We start from the raw sequence: 17,902 nt of genomic DNA on the forward strand, positions 1-17,902 counted from the left end.
TCACACTCTGGGCTGGCTCGGTTACAGTGTGCAGACTGCCTTCACCAAAGCACTGCATTGGCACAGTGTTGTTGGACTGGTATTGCAGAGACTCAGGGTAATGATCTGGGGACCTGGGTTCAAATCCCACCATGGCAGATGGTGAAATTTGAATTAAATAAAAATCTGGAATTAAAAGCCGAATGATGACCACGAAACCATTGTCAATCATGGTAAAAACCCATCTGGATCACTAAGGCCGGACACCTGCCTTCCATACGTGATCTGGCCTAGTGTGATTCCAGGCCCACAGCAATGTGATTGACTCCAAAGTGCCTTTAGGGGTGGGCAACAAATGCTGGCCCTGCCAGCGATACCCACATCCCATGAACAAATAACTTATAAAAAAAAGGTTTCAGTTGTACAGAGTAAGTACAATGAACACAGCACAGTTCCAGAGTGAGGAATGGTGACACAGTTCTTGGAGCAGTGATTGCCATCTGGAACATGCATGAAATTGACCAGCCATTGCTGAAGCTCCTTTTAGAACAAAGAAAATTCCAGCACAGGCCCTTTGGCCCTCCAAGCCTAAAAGCCTGCACCGACCACGCTGCCTGACTCAACTAAAACCCCCTACCCTTCCACAGACCATATCTCTCTATCCCCATCCAATTCATGTATTTGTCCAGATGCCCCTTAAAACTCACCATCGTATCTGCTTCCACTATCTTCCCCGGCAGTGAGCACCCGAAAGAACCCCCCCCACCCACCCTGGGAGTGAGCTCCAGGCACCCACCACCCTCTGTGTAAAAAAAAAACTTGTCTCGTACATCTCTCTTAAACCTTGCCCTGGCACCTTAAACCGATGCCGCCTAGTAATTGACTCTTCCACTCTGGGGGAAAAAGTTTCTGACTATCCACTCTGTCCATGACCCTCAGAATCTTGTAGACTTCTATCAGATCACCCCTCAACTGCCATCATTCCAGTGAGAACAAACCAAGTTTCTCCAACCTCTCCTCATAGCTAATGCCCTCTATACCAGGAAAAATCCTGGTAAATCTTTTCTGTACCCTCTCCAAAGCCTCCATATCCTTCTGGTAGTGTGGTGATCTTTCTCCCCATTCACTGCAATGTTCACACAGTGGCTGCTTTTGGGCATTTTAGCATCAATGGCTCCCTCTTTCCTCCCCTCCCATACAAGATATCACATCAAACGATGGCAACTATATCAACGCTCGCCAAAGCATCCACACTGGAGAATGTATCATTTGAGTCAGATCCTGACCAACCACACTTCACTTTGTGAACATAATCCTTCAACCTATTGGTCTCAATGTTTTATCATGTTTTGCATTTGTTGTCACAATCAGTGAGTGTTGGACTGGGGTTGAGCTGGACTAAGTATGTAGAAAGACTTAACTTTTGGATTAAGACCACGGAAATTGAAAATTATACCAAGAGCAGCGCAGTTTTGTTCTTTCATAGAAACTAGAAACAGCAGTAGGCCATTTGGCGTTTCGAGCTCCACCATTCATTTTGAACATGGCTGATCATCAAATTCAATATCCTGATATCCCCCCCCTCCCTCCCATATCCCTTGATCCTTTTAGCCCCAAGAGCTATATCTAATTTCTTCTTGAAAACAGACAATGTTTTGGCTTCAACTAATTTCTGGTAGTGAATTCCACATATTCACACCCAGATGAAGAAATTTCTCCTCACCTCAGTTCTAAAAGATTTACCCCTTATTCTCAAGCTATGACCCCTACTCCTGGACTGCCTCATCATTGGGAGCATTCTTTCTGAATCTAACCCTGTTAGAGTTTCTATGAGACCCCCTCTCACTCTTCTAAACTCCAGTGAATATAATCCTAACTGACTTAGTCTCTCCTCATATGACAGACCTGCCATCCTAGGAATCAGCCTGGTAAACTTTCACTATACTCCGTCTATAGCAAGGACATCCTTCCTCAGATAAGGATACCAAAACTGCACATAATGATTTCATCCGTGGGTCTGCAACATTTTATCTGCGGTGCCTGCCCAGCTGAAGTGCAAATTTGGCGAGGGAGTAGCTCAAGCGGTCACAGAATACATGAATAGGAAGCCAGTCATCATCACGAAATAGGCCAGTTTCAAGCACAAGAGAGAAAATCGACAGCAAAATGTGCTTATAGCAGAATTGAGAAAACTGAAACATGTGACTGGTGGGTTTTTCAACATTGCAATAGAAGGTGATTTTGTCAACAGCTTGAAGCAGAGGAAACTGTTGGTGAGATGACAGATACACATCTGCTAGAGCTCTCAAAGTAACGTTTGCTTTAGAATTGGTGAAAGATCATTATGGCATAGGTAGTGTAACATTTGGATCAGGTGACCTGTTGACATCCCAGGAATCAGCCCTGGTAAACCTTCGCTGCGCTCCCTCTATGGCAAGGAAGCCCTTCCTCAGATAAGGACACCATAACTGCACGCAATGCTTTCACCCATGAGGCTGCAACATTTCACCCAACGGAACCACAAATTTGATGAGGAATTAGCTCAAGTGGTCACAAAATACTTGAATAGGAAGCCAGTCATCGTCACAAAACAAGTCAGTTTTAAGCATGGGGAGAAAGTAGATGAAAAAATGTGCTTTTCGCAGAATTGAGAACACTGAAACATGTTATATCTTATTAAAATGGTGGCAGGACTGCTGATTTAGGCACCTGCCTGCCTCCTGTTTTGTAAGAAACTGGAATGCTGACTTTGGGTTCACGATCTGTCGCCATCAGGCCAGCTTTTAAACATTTGCAAGCATAAAATCCTAGTCTCAGTCTCCTACCTGTCATTCCCAACAAGGAGCCTGAGTAAGAAATCATATCGCAGGGTCAAAGAAATGAAGAGACTTGCGTGTCTACAGATTCCATAACAGGGGAGGGGGAGGGGGCAGGAAATTGGGATCCTTGTCTGAATTGAATTTTTAAAAGCGTGTTTGAAATAGATTCTCCCACTTCAGAAAATGGATTCTGAAGATCGCCCAAGAGGAAAACAATATTTTCCCGAAAGAATCATCTGGAAAATGGAGGCAAAACATATAAAAGCGAAGGGATTGTGCTAAAATGTTATCATTCATTGTTTGGGCTTCAGTTGCAGTGTTGTGCACAATTCTAAGCACCAGACTTCAGGAAGGATGTAAAGACCTTAACAAGGGTGCAGCAGAGGTTTACCAGGCTGTCACAAAGCTTGAAGGATTCGGGTTTGAGGAGAATTTGCAACCGCTCAAGGTCTGTTCACACATTTGTGGTGAACAGAGTTCAGTCTTCCTCTTCTCGCTTCACGGATCCACAATCCAAGTAGCACATTCCAACCTTCTGCCCTTGTCACCCTGAGATCTACAATTATTATCACTTTCTGCTAAACTGTCGAGATGATCAGCGATAGGAAAGTAGAAGTGTGAATGCTAACTCAGTGCTTGCATGACACATCCCTTGCCTTCCTTTCATCTGGCTATTCCCTTCATTATATAAATTATATGATGTAGCTCTTGACCATACACTCCTATTGGATCATCTTCCAATCATGCAAGGCATAATCTGTAAATAAACATTGCAAATACTACATTGTGAAATTCTGGGGTTGTGTGGTGGGAGGAGGTGTTGTCTTAGCTCAGTGAGGATGTATAGTAAAACATCTGTTATTCACACTTCAATTTTCACTGGACAAAGTCTTATGTAGGGTGTTAAACAAACTAGCTGGTGCTGAGAGGCTAACCTGTATTGATTTTGCTTTCATTTCCTATTGCTGCATATTTATGCAATAACACATGTTGAGAACTCTCATTTATGTCCCAATATCCATTGTTCATAGTGTAAAATTCCTTTTATTATGATGGATTCAGCGCTGTACATTCGAAATTGAATTTTTAGGGATCTACGGGTGGGTGTCGCGTCACCAGCTTTAATGAGAGGTTAACCAAGACAACATTCAATTCTTGCTGATCATTGACTATTGACTGTAAAGCAGTCAATGAAATAGAACCATTGAGCAGAATTCTCTGTCAGTGCAAGACTGCCCCGGTCTCTTTGATAGTACCACAATGCAATCTATTTTCTGATGGAGGTTCATATGCATGAGCAGATCTAACTCCTAAGATAGAGTATCAGACTAAAGAATCTGGCTAAAGTGAAAATGCTGTTACTGGACAAGAAGAGGTAGCTAAAGACATGGATGGACTAGACTGGAACCATATAGTGACTGCCCTGTGATGAAGGCCAAGGTTGAAACTGGTAGCTTAATGTGGGTCAGAATGGAGGCCAGTGCAAGGTGATACCCCTTTATGGGGCTAACTGGACAATTAGACTCTTGCCAATTCCCACGTGTCACTCCGAGAAGTTGCGGGTAGATAGGATGGATAATTCATTGGAAAGCTAAGCTTTCCCACTCCCAAATAGTGGCTGCCCAGCGGTAGTACCAGCAGAGGTAGGGGGAGGGGATTGCAAGCCATACGGTGACTTGGCAGCAGGCATCACTGCCTGAATTTTCCATCATTGACCATTATTTTGCCTCTTTCTGGTCGGAGTCGCAGAGGAGAACCCTGCCCAATTTACCTTTGCAGAAAAGACTTAGAAATTGAAGAGTGTGCTCAAGTATAGTAAGCTCTAAAACAAAAATAAATGTTGCCATTCAGAGAGGAAAATTGCAAAGTGTAGGGAAAATGTTCATGTTAAATAATGTTGTAGACGTTTAATTTATAAATTTGAGTGCAAAAACAATTCATTTTTAATTGCAATTGTTTAATTATTGCAAAGTACATGCTGATGTCAGTCTTTTAGTGGGTATAAAGGAACAGAACTAGTTGGTACCGAAGGAGAAGAGTGTCTATTTGGATAGCATATCTTTGCAATATCGAATGTTTCTCTAGAAATGCAGACAGTATTTTCAATGCACAGTGAGCTCATTTTTCTGATACCACTACTCAAACCACATGTGGTACCTGCTGCTTCCACCTCCCCACCTCCACCTTCCTGTGCAATATGCTGAAGGCTATACAGCTCTGTCCGTATAGTAGATTGTATCCTAGCTCTTTGATTGTTAAAAAGTTGCAATTTTAGCCACATGGTGGTTGTGTTGGTTATGATGTTGCATGTTAAAAAAAAAAGCACATTTGTAAAAAAAACCATTCACGGAAAAACATGGTATTGAACACTGAACCTAAAACTGTGGGTTTAACAGCCAGAGCTTCTTTGCGAACACAGTTTAAATACACTCTGCACTATTGTAATATTGTTTCTCTTTTTTTAATTTTGTAGCTGTAAACGGTGACAGGAGGAAAAAAATGTAGATATCATCAGGACCCACAGTCGCAATCAATATAACAATCGGGAAAACCGGCTTTTATCCCAGTCAATCTCTTGTATGTGGCTACTCGATTCCGTTGAAGACACTAAGCAGCACTTTAACAATGGAGCCTGGAGGTTAGTCTGAGTGAAGTTATGTAGAAACTTCCCATATTGTCTCAGCACTTTTGTTCACAGAAACTAAGTCGTTTACGCTCTGAAGTGTAACTTGTTGTGAATTTCAGTCATAGTCCCGTCAAAAGCGATGGATTTTTTTCATGGTTTTGTAATCCAAATTTCCGCACTTGACTCAGTTCGGAGATGCTGATTAAAATTGGGGCTCTGACAATTGATCAATGACCCCTGGCTGAATAAATGGTAACAGAAATGTGGTACATTGCAGTACAGGGCGTGTGGGTTATACCAGAATGGTTCTGTGATAAATCTGTTGCATATTAAAAGAATGGCACAGTAAGGACTCTCGTTATCTCCAATGGTACTAATGTGAGAAGCTTGGAGTACCACTGGGGATTGTTACTGTGGAGGGTGAGAGTACATTCCACAGTTATTCTGAGAGGTGTTAGCTTGGTTGGGGTATTTTTTTGCGAGTGATATGGGCTATATGGGGGAGTGGTGCTCTACCAGATGTGGAGTATGTCAGAGTATTTTTACATCAGGGAAATGTTACTGTTACGAGTGTGAATTACAAGTTGAGAAAGCCACTTCAAATTAAAAGGGATCCTTAGCTTTATAGAGAGGGAGAGACAGACTAAAGCGCAAGGAAAAGGATGTTATAAAACACTGCTTAGGCCTTAATTGGAGCATTGTGGCAAATACCAGGCATCATATTTTAGGAAGAATATCAAGGCTTTGGCAGCGGTTGCAGAGAGGATTTGGTACAATAGTACTTCTGTTTTGTGAAGGGAGTAGAAAACCTTGAAGTCTTCGAGCAGAGTGCCATAGGTTTGAAGCGAACTGATTCACAGGGTTACGGGGAGATAAAAGCTAGGATGTAGGACTATATGAATAACACTGTCATGCTGAGTGGAATGCCTCTTTCTCTGCTATAAGATTCGGCACAGTGTTTAGCACTTTTTCCTTACGATGCCAGGGACCTATGTTCTATTCCGGCTTTGGGTGACTGTCTCTGTGGCGTTTGTACGTTCTTCCCATGTGTGCATGGGTTTCCTCTGGGTGCTCTGGTTTCCGCCCACAGTCCAAAGATGTGTAGGTTAGTTGGATTGGCCATGTTCAATGCATGGGGTTATGGAGAAAGGACAGCGGAGTGGGCCTGGATAGAGTGCCCTTCCAGAGAGCTGGTGCAGATTTAATGTGCCAAATGGCCTCCTTTCACCCTGTAGGGATTCTAAGATTCCAAAATACAAGAGTAAAATTCATAACCAGAATTTCACCATCCCACCCACTCCAATGGTATCCCTGTAGCAGATGGGACATGGACCATGTAAAGGTCCGTTGACCTTGGGTGGGATTTTCTGGCTTTGGGATGAGCATGGCCAGAAAATCATCCCAGCACAGTGTTCAAAATCATAAAGGATTTGATAGATTAAATTTGGAGAAACTGTTTCCAATGTCAAGAAGGGTTAATCACAAAAAGACACAGATCTTAGATAATTAGCACAAAGAAAAATAATTTACAGAGTGAGTTACTATGGTTTGGAATGCATTGTTTGAAAGAGTGGCGGAACCAACAAAATAGAAGATAGAACATTACAGCGCAGTACAGGTCCTTCGGTCCTCGATGTTGCACCGACCTGTGAAACCAATCTAAAGCCCATCTAACCTGCACTATTCCAATATCATCCACTTGTTTATCCAATGACCATTTAAATGTCCTTAATGTTGACAAAACGGTAACTTTCAAAAGGGGTTGAATAAACAGTTGAAAGGGAACAACTTGCACGGCTACAGAGACAGAGTAGGACTAATTGGATAGGATCTTTCAAAGATTTGTGGACATTGTGGTTTGAATCATCACCTTCTGTGCTGTACCATTCGACACTTCCTAATGCTTGAGAAAGGTATAACAAGAGATTTGAAGACTGAAAAAAAGGTTAATTATAGATCCTTACAATGTGGAAGAGGCCATTTGACTCATTGGGTCTGCACTGATTTTGTGACAAAACATCTTATCCAGGACATCTCCCCTGCCTTATCCCTACACATTTCCCGTGGCTAGTCCAGTTAATCTATGCATCCTGGGACACTTAGGGGCAATGTAGCACAGCCAATCCACCTAACCTTCACATCTTTGGGCTGCTTGATTGTTTTCATGGGACAGACAAGAAATTAGTGTCTCTAAAATACAGAATTAATGGGTGGAAAAGGAGTCAATGGCACTTGTCATCACTGGGTTTATTTATGTTATGAAATTATTTTTATTCATGCTTGTTTCAGTGAAGGATCCAGTAAAAAACACTGCAGCGTCATGGGAGGTAAAACATACAGAAAGCACAAGGTTGTCAAAGGACTACTGCACAAGTACTGGGGGTAGGTGACGCCAACATAGTAAGATCTAGAAATGCGCCGACCTTTGCGTCCGTTTGGCTCTTTCTATCACAGTTTCTCCAGTTTTCTTTTCATTTTCTTCCTTTCACCTCCAATTTTCTCAGACTCTTACCTTCCCCTCATAATGTTTTTCTGTTTTTTTTTAAACCAACCCTCTGCTGCTGCAGATCTCAGATGAGACAATATTGTAACAAATCAGGCTGTGAGAGAATATTTTTCTGACACTTTATTTCTTATGGCCATTCTCCCATTTCCATGGGGATTGGAGACTCTGAGAGTCAGTGTTTGTGATAGCTCTTGGTAAAATGTGTCTTACTCTGTTTGATTTGTTTAGTTGGAAGCCCCGGTATAGCAGGAAATGCTGAGGCTGATGTTCTGCGCAGTGTAAAAGCCATTGTACGGGAACTGGAAGAAGGACCCTCAGGAGTCCAGTGCAGTCGAGGTAAGTTTTTAAATTTAAGTTTATTTATTAGTGTCACAAGTAGGCTTACATTAATACTGCAATTAAGCTGCTGTAAAAATCCCCTAGTCACCACACTCTGGCACCTAGTGTTCAGGTACACTCAGGGAGAATTAGCATGGCCAATGCACCTAACCAGACATCTTTCAGACTGTGGGAGCATCCAGAGGAAACCCACGCAGACACAGAGAGAACGTGCAAACTCCGCACAGACAGTGACCCAAGACAGGATTCAAGGCAGTAGTGCTAAGGGATCTGCAGTTTCTGAGGAAAGATTTTTAAGTTTACCAGTTAAAGAATAATGAGCCATTACTTAGATCAGATTTCAAATATAACTGAGTGGTGCAGTGGTTAATACTGCTGCCTCACAATGCCAGGGTCCCAGGTTCAATTCCGGCCTCAGATCACTGTCTGTGAGGAGTTTGCACATTCTTCTTATGTCTGTATGGGTTTCCTCCGGGTGCTCCGGTTTCCTCCCACAGTCCAAAGATGTGCTGATTAGATGGATAGACCATGCTAAATTCTTCCTTAGTGTCCCAAAATGTGTGGGTTAGGGGGATTATGGGGTAAATGGGGTTTTACAGAGGTAGTGGCTGAGTGGAATTGTAAGGATTCTATGATTGATCTGCCAATGGTCTAATGCTACAACTGATACTTGGTTGACAGCCTTATGATTTGCCTTTTTTTAAATTTAGCAATAATATATTTGATATTTAAATTGTAGTTCTATCTGCTGTTGTGTATATACACAATCCCTTAAATGTCTTTTTGAGTCCATTGTGTAACCAGACTGATAAAGCTGTGTGAAACACTTGATGGTCCTTACATCTTCAAAAAACTCAACCAGGCTCATTATGCTCCAGGCCCACTAGCCTCTCTCCTCCCTTTTGGCTAAGATGCAAATTAGATCAAGCCTTGGAGGAGGAGCTACACCTACTCCAGTCAGCTTGGATCATGTAGATCAAGCCCAAGACAGGAGGTGAGAGCCCTGTCTTGTCAGCTTGGATCGGGAATGTCCCAACTTGTTGGAACTCTGAATTGGCTTTAATTTGACTTGATTGGATTGGAATAAGGTTTTAAAAAAACAGGAGAGTTTCACTCCACTGTGGTTTACAACAGCTCCCCATTAGCAAGGAGCTGGCAGCCCAACCCCACTGGACTGAAGGGACCATAGAGGCACCTCAGGAGATCGAGGGTAAAGGAGGGGGGGGGGGGGGGGTGACCCCTGGGCATTGCCAGCTTGGCATTGTCAGCCTGGCTCCCTGGCACTGCCAACAGACCATCGGGGCCAGAATGAGGCAGGATCTATCGGGAGCGGGGCCTCCCTGGGGTGGGAGAGATCGGTTGTGGGGGGTGTCCCACTGCCACTCTGCACTCAGCAATGACAGAGGGAGGGAGGCCAGCGATTGGGGCTGGCCACCAGGGTGGTGTTTGACCAACCCAAGATTTACTCCAGTTTTTTCACGAATTTGGCACTTAGAATTATTTGGGGGAGGATCCCACCCTCAATGCTTCTGTGAATTGGAGGTCAAGGAATACTAGTCACACACATACAGTCATGGAGTGGATAGAATTCCTACAACTGAAAGTGGATCATTACCAATGAATTTAAATTCTTAGGAAAATAGAAATGCAAGCATAGTACTCACTGATTATTCCTAATGAGATGGCAATTCATTAACCAATCCAATTCAGCAGCTTAGATCTTTCACCTTTGATAAGGGCAACTTTAGAATGCTGCGTGCAATTTTAAATGGCCTGCTTTTAAAAGGGGCAAAGGTCACTGGTAAGTACAGAGTGGTGAGGATCATGCTGAGGCTTAGGGAGCAAACTTGGTTTAAACTGAGGAAACGACAACAGCAGAGTGACAGGCCATTATCCAATTCTTCAAAAGTGGGAACACAGGGATAACATAGGTTTAATCAGGGTCCTTAACTTGTACTGTGAATAAACGAACATATATTAGTGCAACATTAGTAATCCTCAAATTAGACTGCACATTGGAGGATATTATTTTAAAGCCCTACAGTGTCTTCATGCAATTCAAGGTTTTTAGAGACATGTATAGACAGAACTGTATGGTGTATATTGCTGGAACCATTTAGTATGACATAACTGGTCAGATAACTCCAATTCCTGATCCTTACTGTTCAAACTGTTTAAACTTTCACAGAGTATAACTAATTATTTTTAAAGCTGAAGAGTCACAGAGTTTCTTGTGTATTTGGAATAGAATAGAATCCCTAGACTACAGAAGGAGGCTATTTGGCCCATTGGTACTGTGCTGACAACAATCCCACCCAAGCCCTATAGCCATAACTCCACATATTTTCCATGCTAATCCCCCGACACTGAGGGGCAATCAACCTTTCAGACTGTGGGAGGAAACTGGAACACTCAAAGGGAGCCCACACAGACACGGAGGGAACTTGCAAACTCCACACAATCATCCAAGGCCAGAATAAAACCTGGATCCCTGGCCCTGTGCGGTCACAGTGCTAACTACTATGCCACCATGTCGCCCTTATTTATGGCAAGAAGTCTGACAACACCAGGTTTCTTTCAGACTTCTCACTGTGTTTACCCCAGTCCAACGCTGGCATCTCCACATCATGGCCCTTATTTATGTGCAGAGATATTCATAACTGGGGTATAAGACAACTACCCAGTGTAAAAGAACAAAGAAAACCCTGATGCACCTGTGTTACACACACAATTACACTATAGCATCATTTCTTCTCTCTTTTATGCTCATCTAGTGATTCCTGCCCCTAAGTGCACCTCACTTCATTATAGGATCTGACTCAGATGAACAAAATGCATACAAATTTCCTCTGCTGGCTCAACGCATGTATAAAATTAAGCCTAGACTCTTAGATGAAGCAGAAAATGTTATTTTTCTTGTAGTTTGTTGCTATATCTTGAACTTACTTTACTTTTACTTCGTAGAGATCTGTGCTGAGATCTAAGTCATATCAAAAAGCTTCCATAATTACATGTTCTTAAACAAATAATGCACAATGTGCATGAACATGAGTGTTGTTCAAATGGCTTGAAACCTTTGCCCAAGTTTCATGTTTTCCTCAGGGACTCTGATTCATAGAATCATAGAAACCCTACAGTGCAGAAAGAGGCCATCTGGCCCATCGAGTTTGTACTGACCACAATCCCACCAAGGCCCCGCCCCCACATCTCCACACATTTAACCACTCATCCCTCTATCCTACGCATCTCAGGACACTAAGGGGCAATTTCTACCACGGCCAATCAAACTAACCCGCACAGCTTTGAAGCGTGGGAGGAAATCAGAGCACCAGAAACCCATGCAGACACAAGGACAATGTGCAAACTCCACACAGACAGTGACCCAAGCCAGGAATTGAACCCAGGTCCCTGTGAGGCAGTAGTGCTAACCATTGAGCTATCGTGCCGTCCAATTCTTTGCTCTTATCTCTGCTTTTTTAGAACTGCTTTTGCTTTCTGACAGAATATCAGCCCTCCAGTCTTAAGACTAAATATGTTTATTTGAACTATTGTAAATAATGAAACCACTGTATTTATTCTTCTCCACAGGGATGTTTAGATGGACATTGCACAAGAAGACCGAACGAGACCCATACAGCAACATTTCTCTGGTCAAAATTCTCATTAGTGAGCTGGAACTGGTGAGAAATTATTTAAAAATACACACATGAGCCGGGATTCTCCCCAAAAAATTCCAAGTCCCAATTTGTTTGAAAACGGGAATAGCTTTCTATGTTTTTTTTAGTGGTATTTTCAGAATGAATCTCCCAAACTCTGTGCATCGCAGGGTGTCCCAGTGGGATTCCCTCTGAAAATCAGGGGACACGGCCTATTCTCGCTGGAGAGGCCGGCAGCATAGCACTGAGTGGGCTACTGCGCATGCGCTGATCTGTCAGCGCTGCGATTGGCGCATGTACAGTGGCTCCTCCCGTTGCCAGCCTCCCGGTCGCTAGCCAGCTTCGCAACCCCTCCCTCCATCGTTGCCTCTCTGACCCACTCACTCCCCCTGATTGCTCGCCTCCTGCACCTCTCCAGACCAGCGCCGATGTTACCCCTGCCCTCATCCTCAACCCCCACCGCTCCAAATCCATATGGCCAACCCTGATTGCCACCCTCCCTCAATCTCAATGCATCGTGAGAGTGGAAACCCCAGTGATCATCCCGTATAGGTCCCGTCCCCCAATAGGTTTTGGCTGTGTCCCCTTGGCCCTGCCTGTTGCTTAGTGGACAATGCTAAGGTACCCATTGGACATTGTCGGTTTGCCCCTTGGGCAGTGCTGGGGGCCAGGCTGGCCCTGCCCAGAGGCACACTCCTACTATCTCCCAACCTCCTGGGGGGTCGGGCGGGAGGGGGGGCCCCAATGGCCTCTGTTCCCTCCAGAAGGCTCGGGCCACCTGTTCTCTACTGGTGTAGGGAGCAGTAGTAAATGCCGCTGGAGTGAACCACTCCTGGCAGGGGAGGACGGACGCCAGCAGGACTGGCGACTGCAGCCTGTTCCCACTAATGGGATGCAATATTAAATCTTGGGCTGGGAGGCCTTAGCGTCCAGTGGGAAGCCTCTGGGCAAAACAGCCTCCGCTGATGCCTCCCAACCCAGTGTGTTGCTAGAGCAGGCTGGGGGAATCATCCCGTGATCTGTCAATGATAATGAAAGAGTGACAAACCCCTGATATTCTGTGGATACAGATCCTTCAACCATCTTGCATAGAAGCAAGCTACACCAGTAGTACCCTACCATTTGTCATTGAACTTAGCAACAAAGTTTTGTGAAAATGTTGATGTTGAAGCTTTTGGTTTTGCAGTGTTTGCTGAATTATGTGAACTGTAGTATTTGAGTGTTGATCATAAAACTCATGTCTATATGCACCCACTAAGAGGGATATAATTGTCAGCCTGCCTCCCAGGAAGTGGGTGGCATGGTGGCACACTGGTTAGCACTGTTGTCTCACGGTGCCAGGGACCCAGTTTCGATTCCTGCCTTGGGTGACCGTCTGTGTAGTCTGCATGTTCTCCCTGTGTCTGTGTGGGTTTCCTCCGGGTGCTCTGGTTTCCTCCCACGCTGTAAAGATTTGCAAGTTGAGTTGATTGGTCGTGCTAAATTGCCCCTTAGTGTCAGAGAGATTAGTAGGGTAAATGTGTGGGCTTATGGAGATAAGGCCTGGGTGCGATTGTTGAATGTGCAGTCTCGATGGGGCAAATGGCCTCCTTCTACACTGTAGGGTTCTATGGTTCTAAACAACAAACTCAGAGGTTTTCTTACGTTGGAGGGGATATTTCCTATTATTTGTCGCAAAATCATTCATTTATTATATACATACATTTATTTTAATATAAATAGTAAATTGAAGGAACATCCTCTCCAACCTCACACACCCAAATTAGAGGTTAAGATATTTTTAAGGTGGATGTATGTGACTACTCAGAGTATATGTTGATTTGGTGTACTGCACACCTTCTGTTCCCCATCAAAGTCATTCTTTGGAACACAAACATATATATTCAATGCCGTAATTGATGAAATAGAAAACATTTAATTTGTTAATGGCTTGATTCTTGAGAATTGTTAAGTCTTGAGTCCAACAGTGACTGGATTTTCTTTTAACAGGCGAAGGAAAACAATAAGCACTACATTGTACCTTTACTGAACATCTTGATGTATGCGATTATTCAGGTGAGTACAGGGTGAAATCTGCTCGATATTTGACCTGCAGGGTAAGTGTAGCATAAATGGTTTTGACTGGGTGTAATTTTTAAGTTGTTCTGTTTAGCATACAAGTTTAATATGAGCCTATTTTAAACAACAGTGGTGTCTCAGTATTCACTGCTGTATTTGATTTAATTTATTATTGTCACATGTATTGGGATACAGTGAAAAGTATTGTTTTTTGCGTGCTATACAGACAATGCATACTGTTCATAGAGTACGTAGGGGAGGAGGAGAAGAAAGAATGCAGAATGTGGTGTTACAGTCACAGCTAGGGTGTAGAGAAAGAACAACTTAACGTAAAGCAGATGTAACTCCAGCAGTACTATGATGAAAATTTATCCACTTATAATTGACTTTAAAAAATTAAGGGCAAATACTGCTCAAAACACTGCATTAACAGTTTATTACAGAGCCATTACAAATGTCACAATTAGCTGTTCATTTGCAATTCATTAAGGTTCTCCTTTTGAGATGCACAAAGCAGGTACATTTGGTCATTTTATAAATGGTTTCCTTGGCTAAATAGAAGTCTGTTTCGGAGATTGCACAGCAGAATTTCAGGTGTTTCTTGCATGCCGGTGTGGGCTCGATGGGCTGAATGGCTTCCTTCAACACTGTAGGGATTCTGTGGATTCTATGGAAATTGACCTGGTGCTGTGAAACAGCAGTGCTAGCCACCGTGCCACCCCAGTATTATAAAAGAAATGTGCAGGTATAATTTGCACCTTCAGAACCTCCTGACATTTCAAAATTGCAGGTGTATATGAATGGAGAGATGCAATCTCTTTAGTTGGAAATGAGGAGAAAAATCAACTGAAAATAATGCTTTATAAAACCTACCTGACCAACGAATGCCCCCAGCCTAGTGAAAATTGCAGATGCTAATTTCCAATTGACTTAGTTTCAAAACAATTTTTTCGATTGATGTGGGCAGACCTGATGCCTTTCTAGTTTGTTTGATTGGGGATGCTGATCAAAGGTTTTTAATTAAGATATTTTCGATTCTTCCAGGAACTTTTCTTCTTTTTTGTTTTAAGTACTATAGTTATATTAGCATAAAAAATCTTGCATTCATATAGCAACTTTGTTGTCCTCAGGATTACAACCAATAAATTACTTATCCCTGGTCTAGTAAAGTCAAAAATAGCAGTCAGTTTGCCTACAGCAATGCCCCGATAGCATTCAGATAGTTGGTCAGTTAGTCTGTTTTTGGCAGTATTGATTAAGGGGTGAATGTTAGATGGAACCCCATAGGGGAAATCATATTCCTCTATGAATACTGCCACAGGATCTTTTACATCTATCTAAACATGATGTGGAGATGCTGTCGTTGGACTGAGGTGGACACAGGAAGAAGTTTCACAACACCAGGTTAAAGTCCAATAGGTTTATTTGGAATCGTGAGCTTTTGGAGTGCTGCTCCTTCATCAGGTGAGTAGAGACGCCACTCACTTGAGGAAGGAGCAGTGTTCCGAAAGCTCGCAATTCCAAATAAACCTGTTGGTCTTTAACCTGGTGTTGTGAGACTTCTTACTCTATCTAAGCAAGTGGATAGCTTCAGTGACATCTTAAATGAAATACGTCATCCACTTTGCATTTCTCAACCATTTCTCTTCTTGCAACGATTCCTGACTTTGCAATGTTATTATGTTTTTAAATTCAATTCAGAACTCCTGCTGTAGTGGAGAACGTGAAGCATCTTTTAAAACTGTAAATTTATGGAGGGAACAAAAAAAAGCAAAACCCAAGACTTTCACAGAATGTAAATCCCAGTTCTATATGTCAATCCCCAGCGCATCAAAAACCATCTTGCATTTTAATTTCAAATTGCTTTATTGGCTTTTCAGTGCCTTTTAAGTTTTGCTTCTCAGGTTTGTGTCTTCTGTAGCCACGCTTAACGGCTACCATTTTGGTCGATGTATTTGCAAAGTTACTTCTCATCAAAGAAAATAAATGAAATGACGTTTAAACATTATACAATCAAATTTCTAAAAGAAAAATGACCTGTTTACATTTCAGGCTGCGTATGTTCCTGATGATCTTTTCGAGAAAGCATACAAATTTTGCAAAAGGCTGCTATCCTTCGCCAAGCCCTACTGCACCATTGCACACGAATATGCGGTTATGCTGAAAGCTGAACGAAAAGCGCCAGGTAAGCGAACACGACCTAACTGATAAACCTTTAGGTTTTGGAGGGTACAGTTATTATAATCAATCTCTTTAATGTAGAGCTTCCCTGTGAGTGCAGGTGTAAGCACCAGCTGCTTTGGGTGTTGGGGAGGGGTGGGTTTCAGGGAAATAAAGACTGGAGTTCTCCGTCTGTTCACACCGGCGGGATTCTCCAGTCCCGCCAGCAACGCACCTCCGCCAGTGTGGGCTGATGTCAATGGGAATTTCTGTGGGGGTACCAGAGAACCTCCACCACGAGCAAACAACCCACCATCTCCTGTCAACGGGAAACATGTGGCTGAGAGGCCAGCGAATCTCATCCAAAATGTCGCCCTGCCCTCTGCCTCACTCCAGATTACAGAATTGCACTGGTTGTCTTCTCAAACTCTGCAAACATCGCTGTGCCCCAGCTTGTGAAAAAAGGCAATTTTCAGTTGTCCCCACCAAGCAGGTTTCCCTAACGGTTAAGGTAGCTCTCTGAGAGTCACACCAGATGATGCGCGTTTGAAACAAGCCAGTCCTTGTGACTAACTCAGTATTCCAATATCTAATTGAGCATACCCATCGTACATCAAAGCACTGGTGATTATAGATCAGTCAAACCTGACTCAGTAATGGAAGGGCAAATGTTTGGCAGAAAATTTTCTCATTTGTCTTCAGAAAACCTACAAACCACTATTCCAAAAGACAGTTTGATCTTAGTTGGACTAATGGCAGGCTGATCTTTATCTTGGGTTCATGTCGCACTATCTGTAACCCCCATGACTTGCCTGGGTTTGTAAAACATAAGAACATAAGAAATAGGAGCAGGAGTAGGCCATCCAGCCCCTCGAGCCTGCCCCGCCATTCAATAAGATCATGGCTGATCTGTCGTGGCTCAGTTCCACATTCCCGCCCTCTCCCCATAACCCTTAATCCCCTCTCTTATCAAAAGCCCATCAACCCGCGTCTTAAAAATATTTAGCGAGGTAGCCTCCACCACTTCAACGGGCAGAGAATTCCAGAGATTCACCACCCTTTGAGTGAAGAAGTTCCTCCTCAACTCCGTTCTAAACCGCCCCTCCTTTATCTTGAGGCTGTGCCCCCTAGTCCTACTGTCCTTTCTGAGCGGGAAGAGTCTCTCCACCTCTATCCTATCCATCCCTTCATCATCTTATACGTCTCAATGAGATCTCCCCTCATTCTTCTAAACTCCAACGAGTACAAGCCTAGTTTATTCAGCATCTCCTCATAGCTCAACCCCCTCAACTCCGGCATCAGCCTAGTAAACCTCCTCTGCGCTCCCTCCAAGGCCAAAATATCCTTGCGTAAGTACAGCGCCCAAAACTGCACACAGTACTCCAGCTGCAGCCTCACCAATGCCCTATACAGCCGCAGCAAGACCTCTCTACTTTTATATTCAATCCCCCTCGCTATGAAGGCCAGCATCCCATTCGCCTTCCTGATCACCTGCAAGCTGGGTTTTTGCGACTCATGCACAAGGACCCCAAGGTCCCCCTGCACCGTCACCTGCTGCAGTTTTTCGCCACGTAAGTGATAATCCTTCCTACCATTCTTCCTACCAAAGTGGACCACCTCGCACTTGCCAACATTAAATTCCATTTGCCGTTTCCTGGCCCATTCGCCCAGCCTACCTAGATCCTTCTGTAGACTCTCCACACCCTCTGCACAATTTGCCTTTCCTCCAATCTTGGTGTCATCAGCAAATTTCGACACC

The 17,902-nt window shown here is 43.5% G+C and overlaps 1 protein-coding gene across 3 annotated transcripts in view; it reads left to right on the top strand.

Moving 5' to 3' along the window:
- The window catches only part of pik3r6 (phosphoinositide-3-kinase regulatory subunit 6), a 93,420-nt gene that overhangs the window by 34,666 nt on the left and 40,852 nt on the right, over nucleotides 1–17,902 (top strand). For 2 of the 3 annotated variants that reach the window (XM_080208930.1, XM_080208932.1), the window contains exons 2-7: nucleotides 5,272–5,436; nucleotides 7,714–7,806; nucleotides 8,159–8,266; nucleotides 11,858–11,949; nucleotides 13,915–13,980; nucleotides 16,036–16,168. In XM_080208930.1, coding sequence (XP_080065056.1) covers nucleotides 5,424–5,436; nucleotides 7,714–7,806; nucleotides 8,159–8,266; nucleotides 11,858–11,949; nucleotides 13,915–13,980; nucleotides 16,036–16,168 — 505 coding nt within the window. In that variant the 5' untranslated portion in view covers nucleotides 5,272–5,423. The remainder of the gene's footprint in view (nucleotides 1–5,271; nucleotides 5,437–7,713; nucleotides 7,807–8,158; nucleotides 8,267–11,857; nucleotides 11,950–13,914; nucleotides 13,981–16,035; nucleotides 16,169–17,902) is intronic. The other variant, XM_080208931.1, reaches the window with a different exon arrangement.

This window comes from Carcharhinus amblyrhynchos, chromosome 21 (genome assembly GCF_965287045.1).
Source record: "Carcharhinus amblyrhynchos chromosome 21, sCarAmb.v2.hapA, whole genome shotgun sequence".
Lineage (NCBI taxonomy): Eukaryota > Metazoa > Chordata > Chondrichthyes > Carcharhiniformes > Carcharhinidae > Carcharhinus > Carcharhinus amblyrhynchos.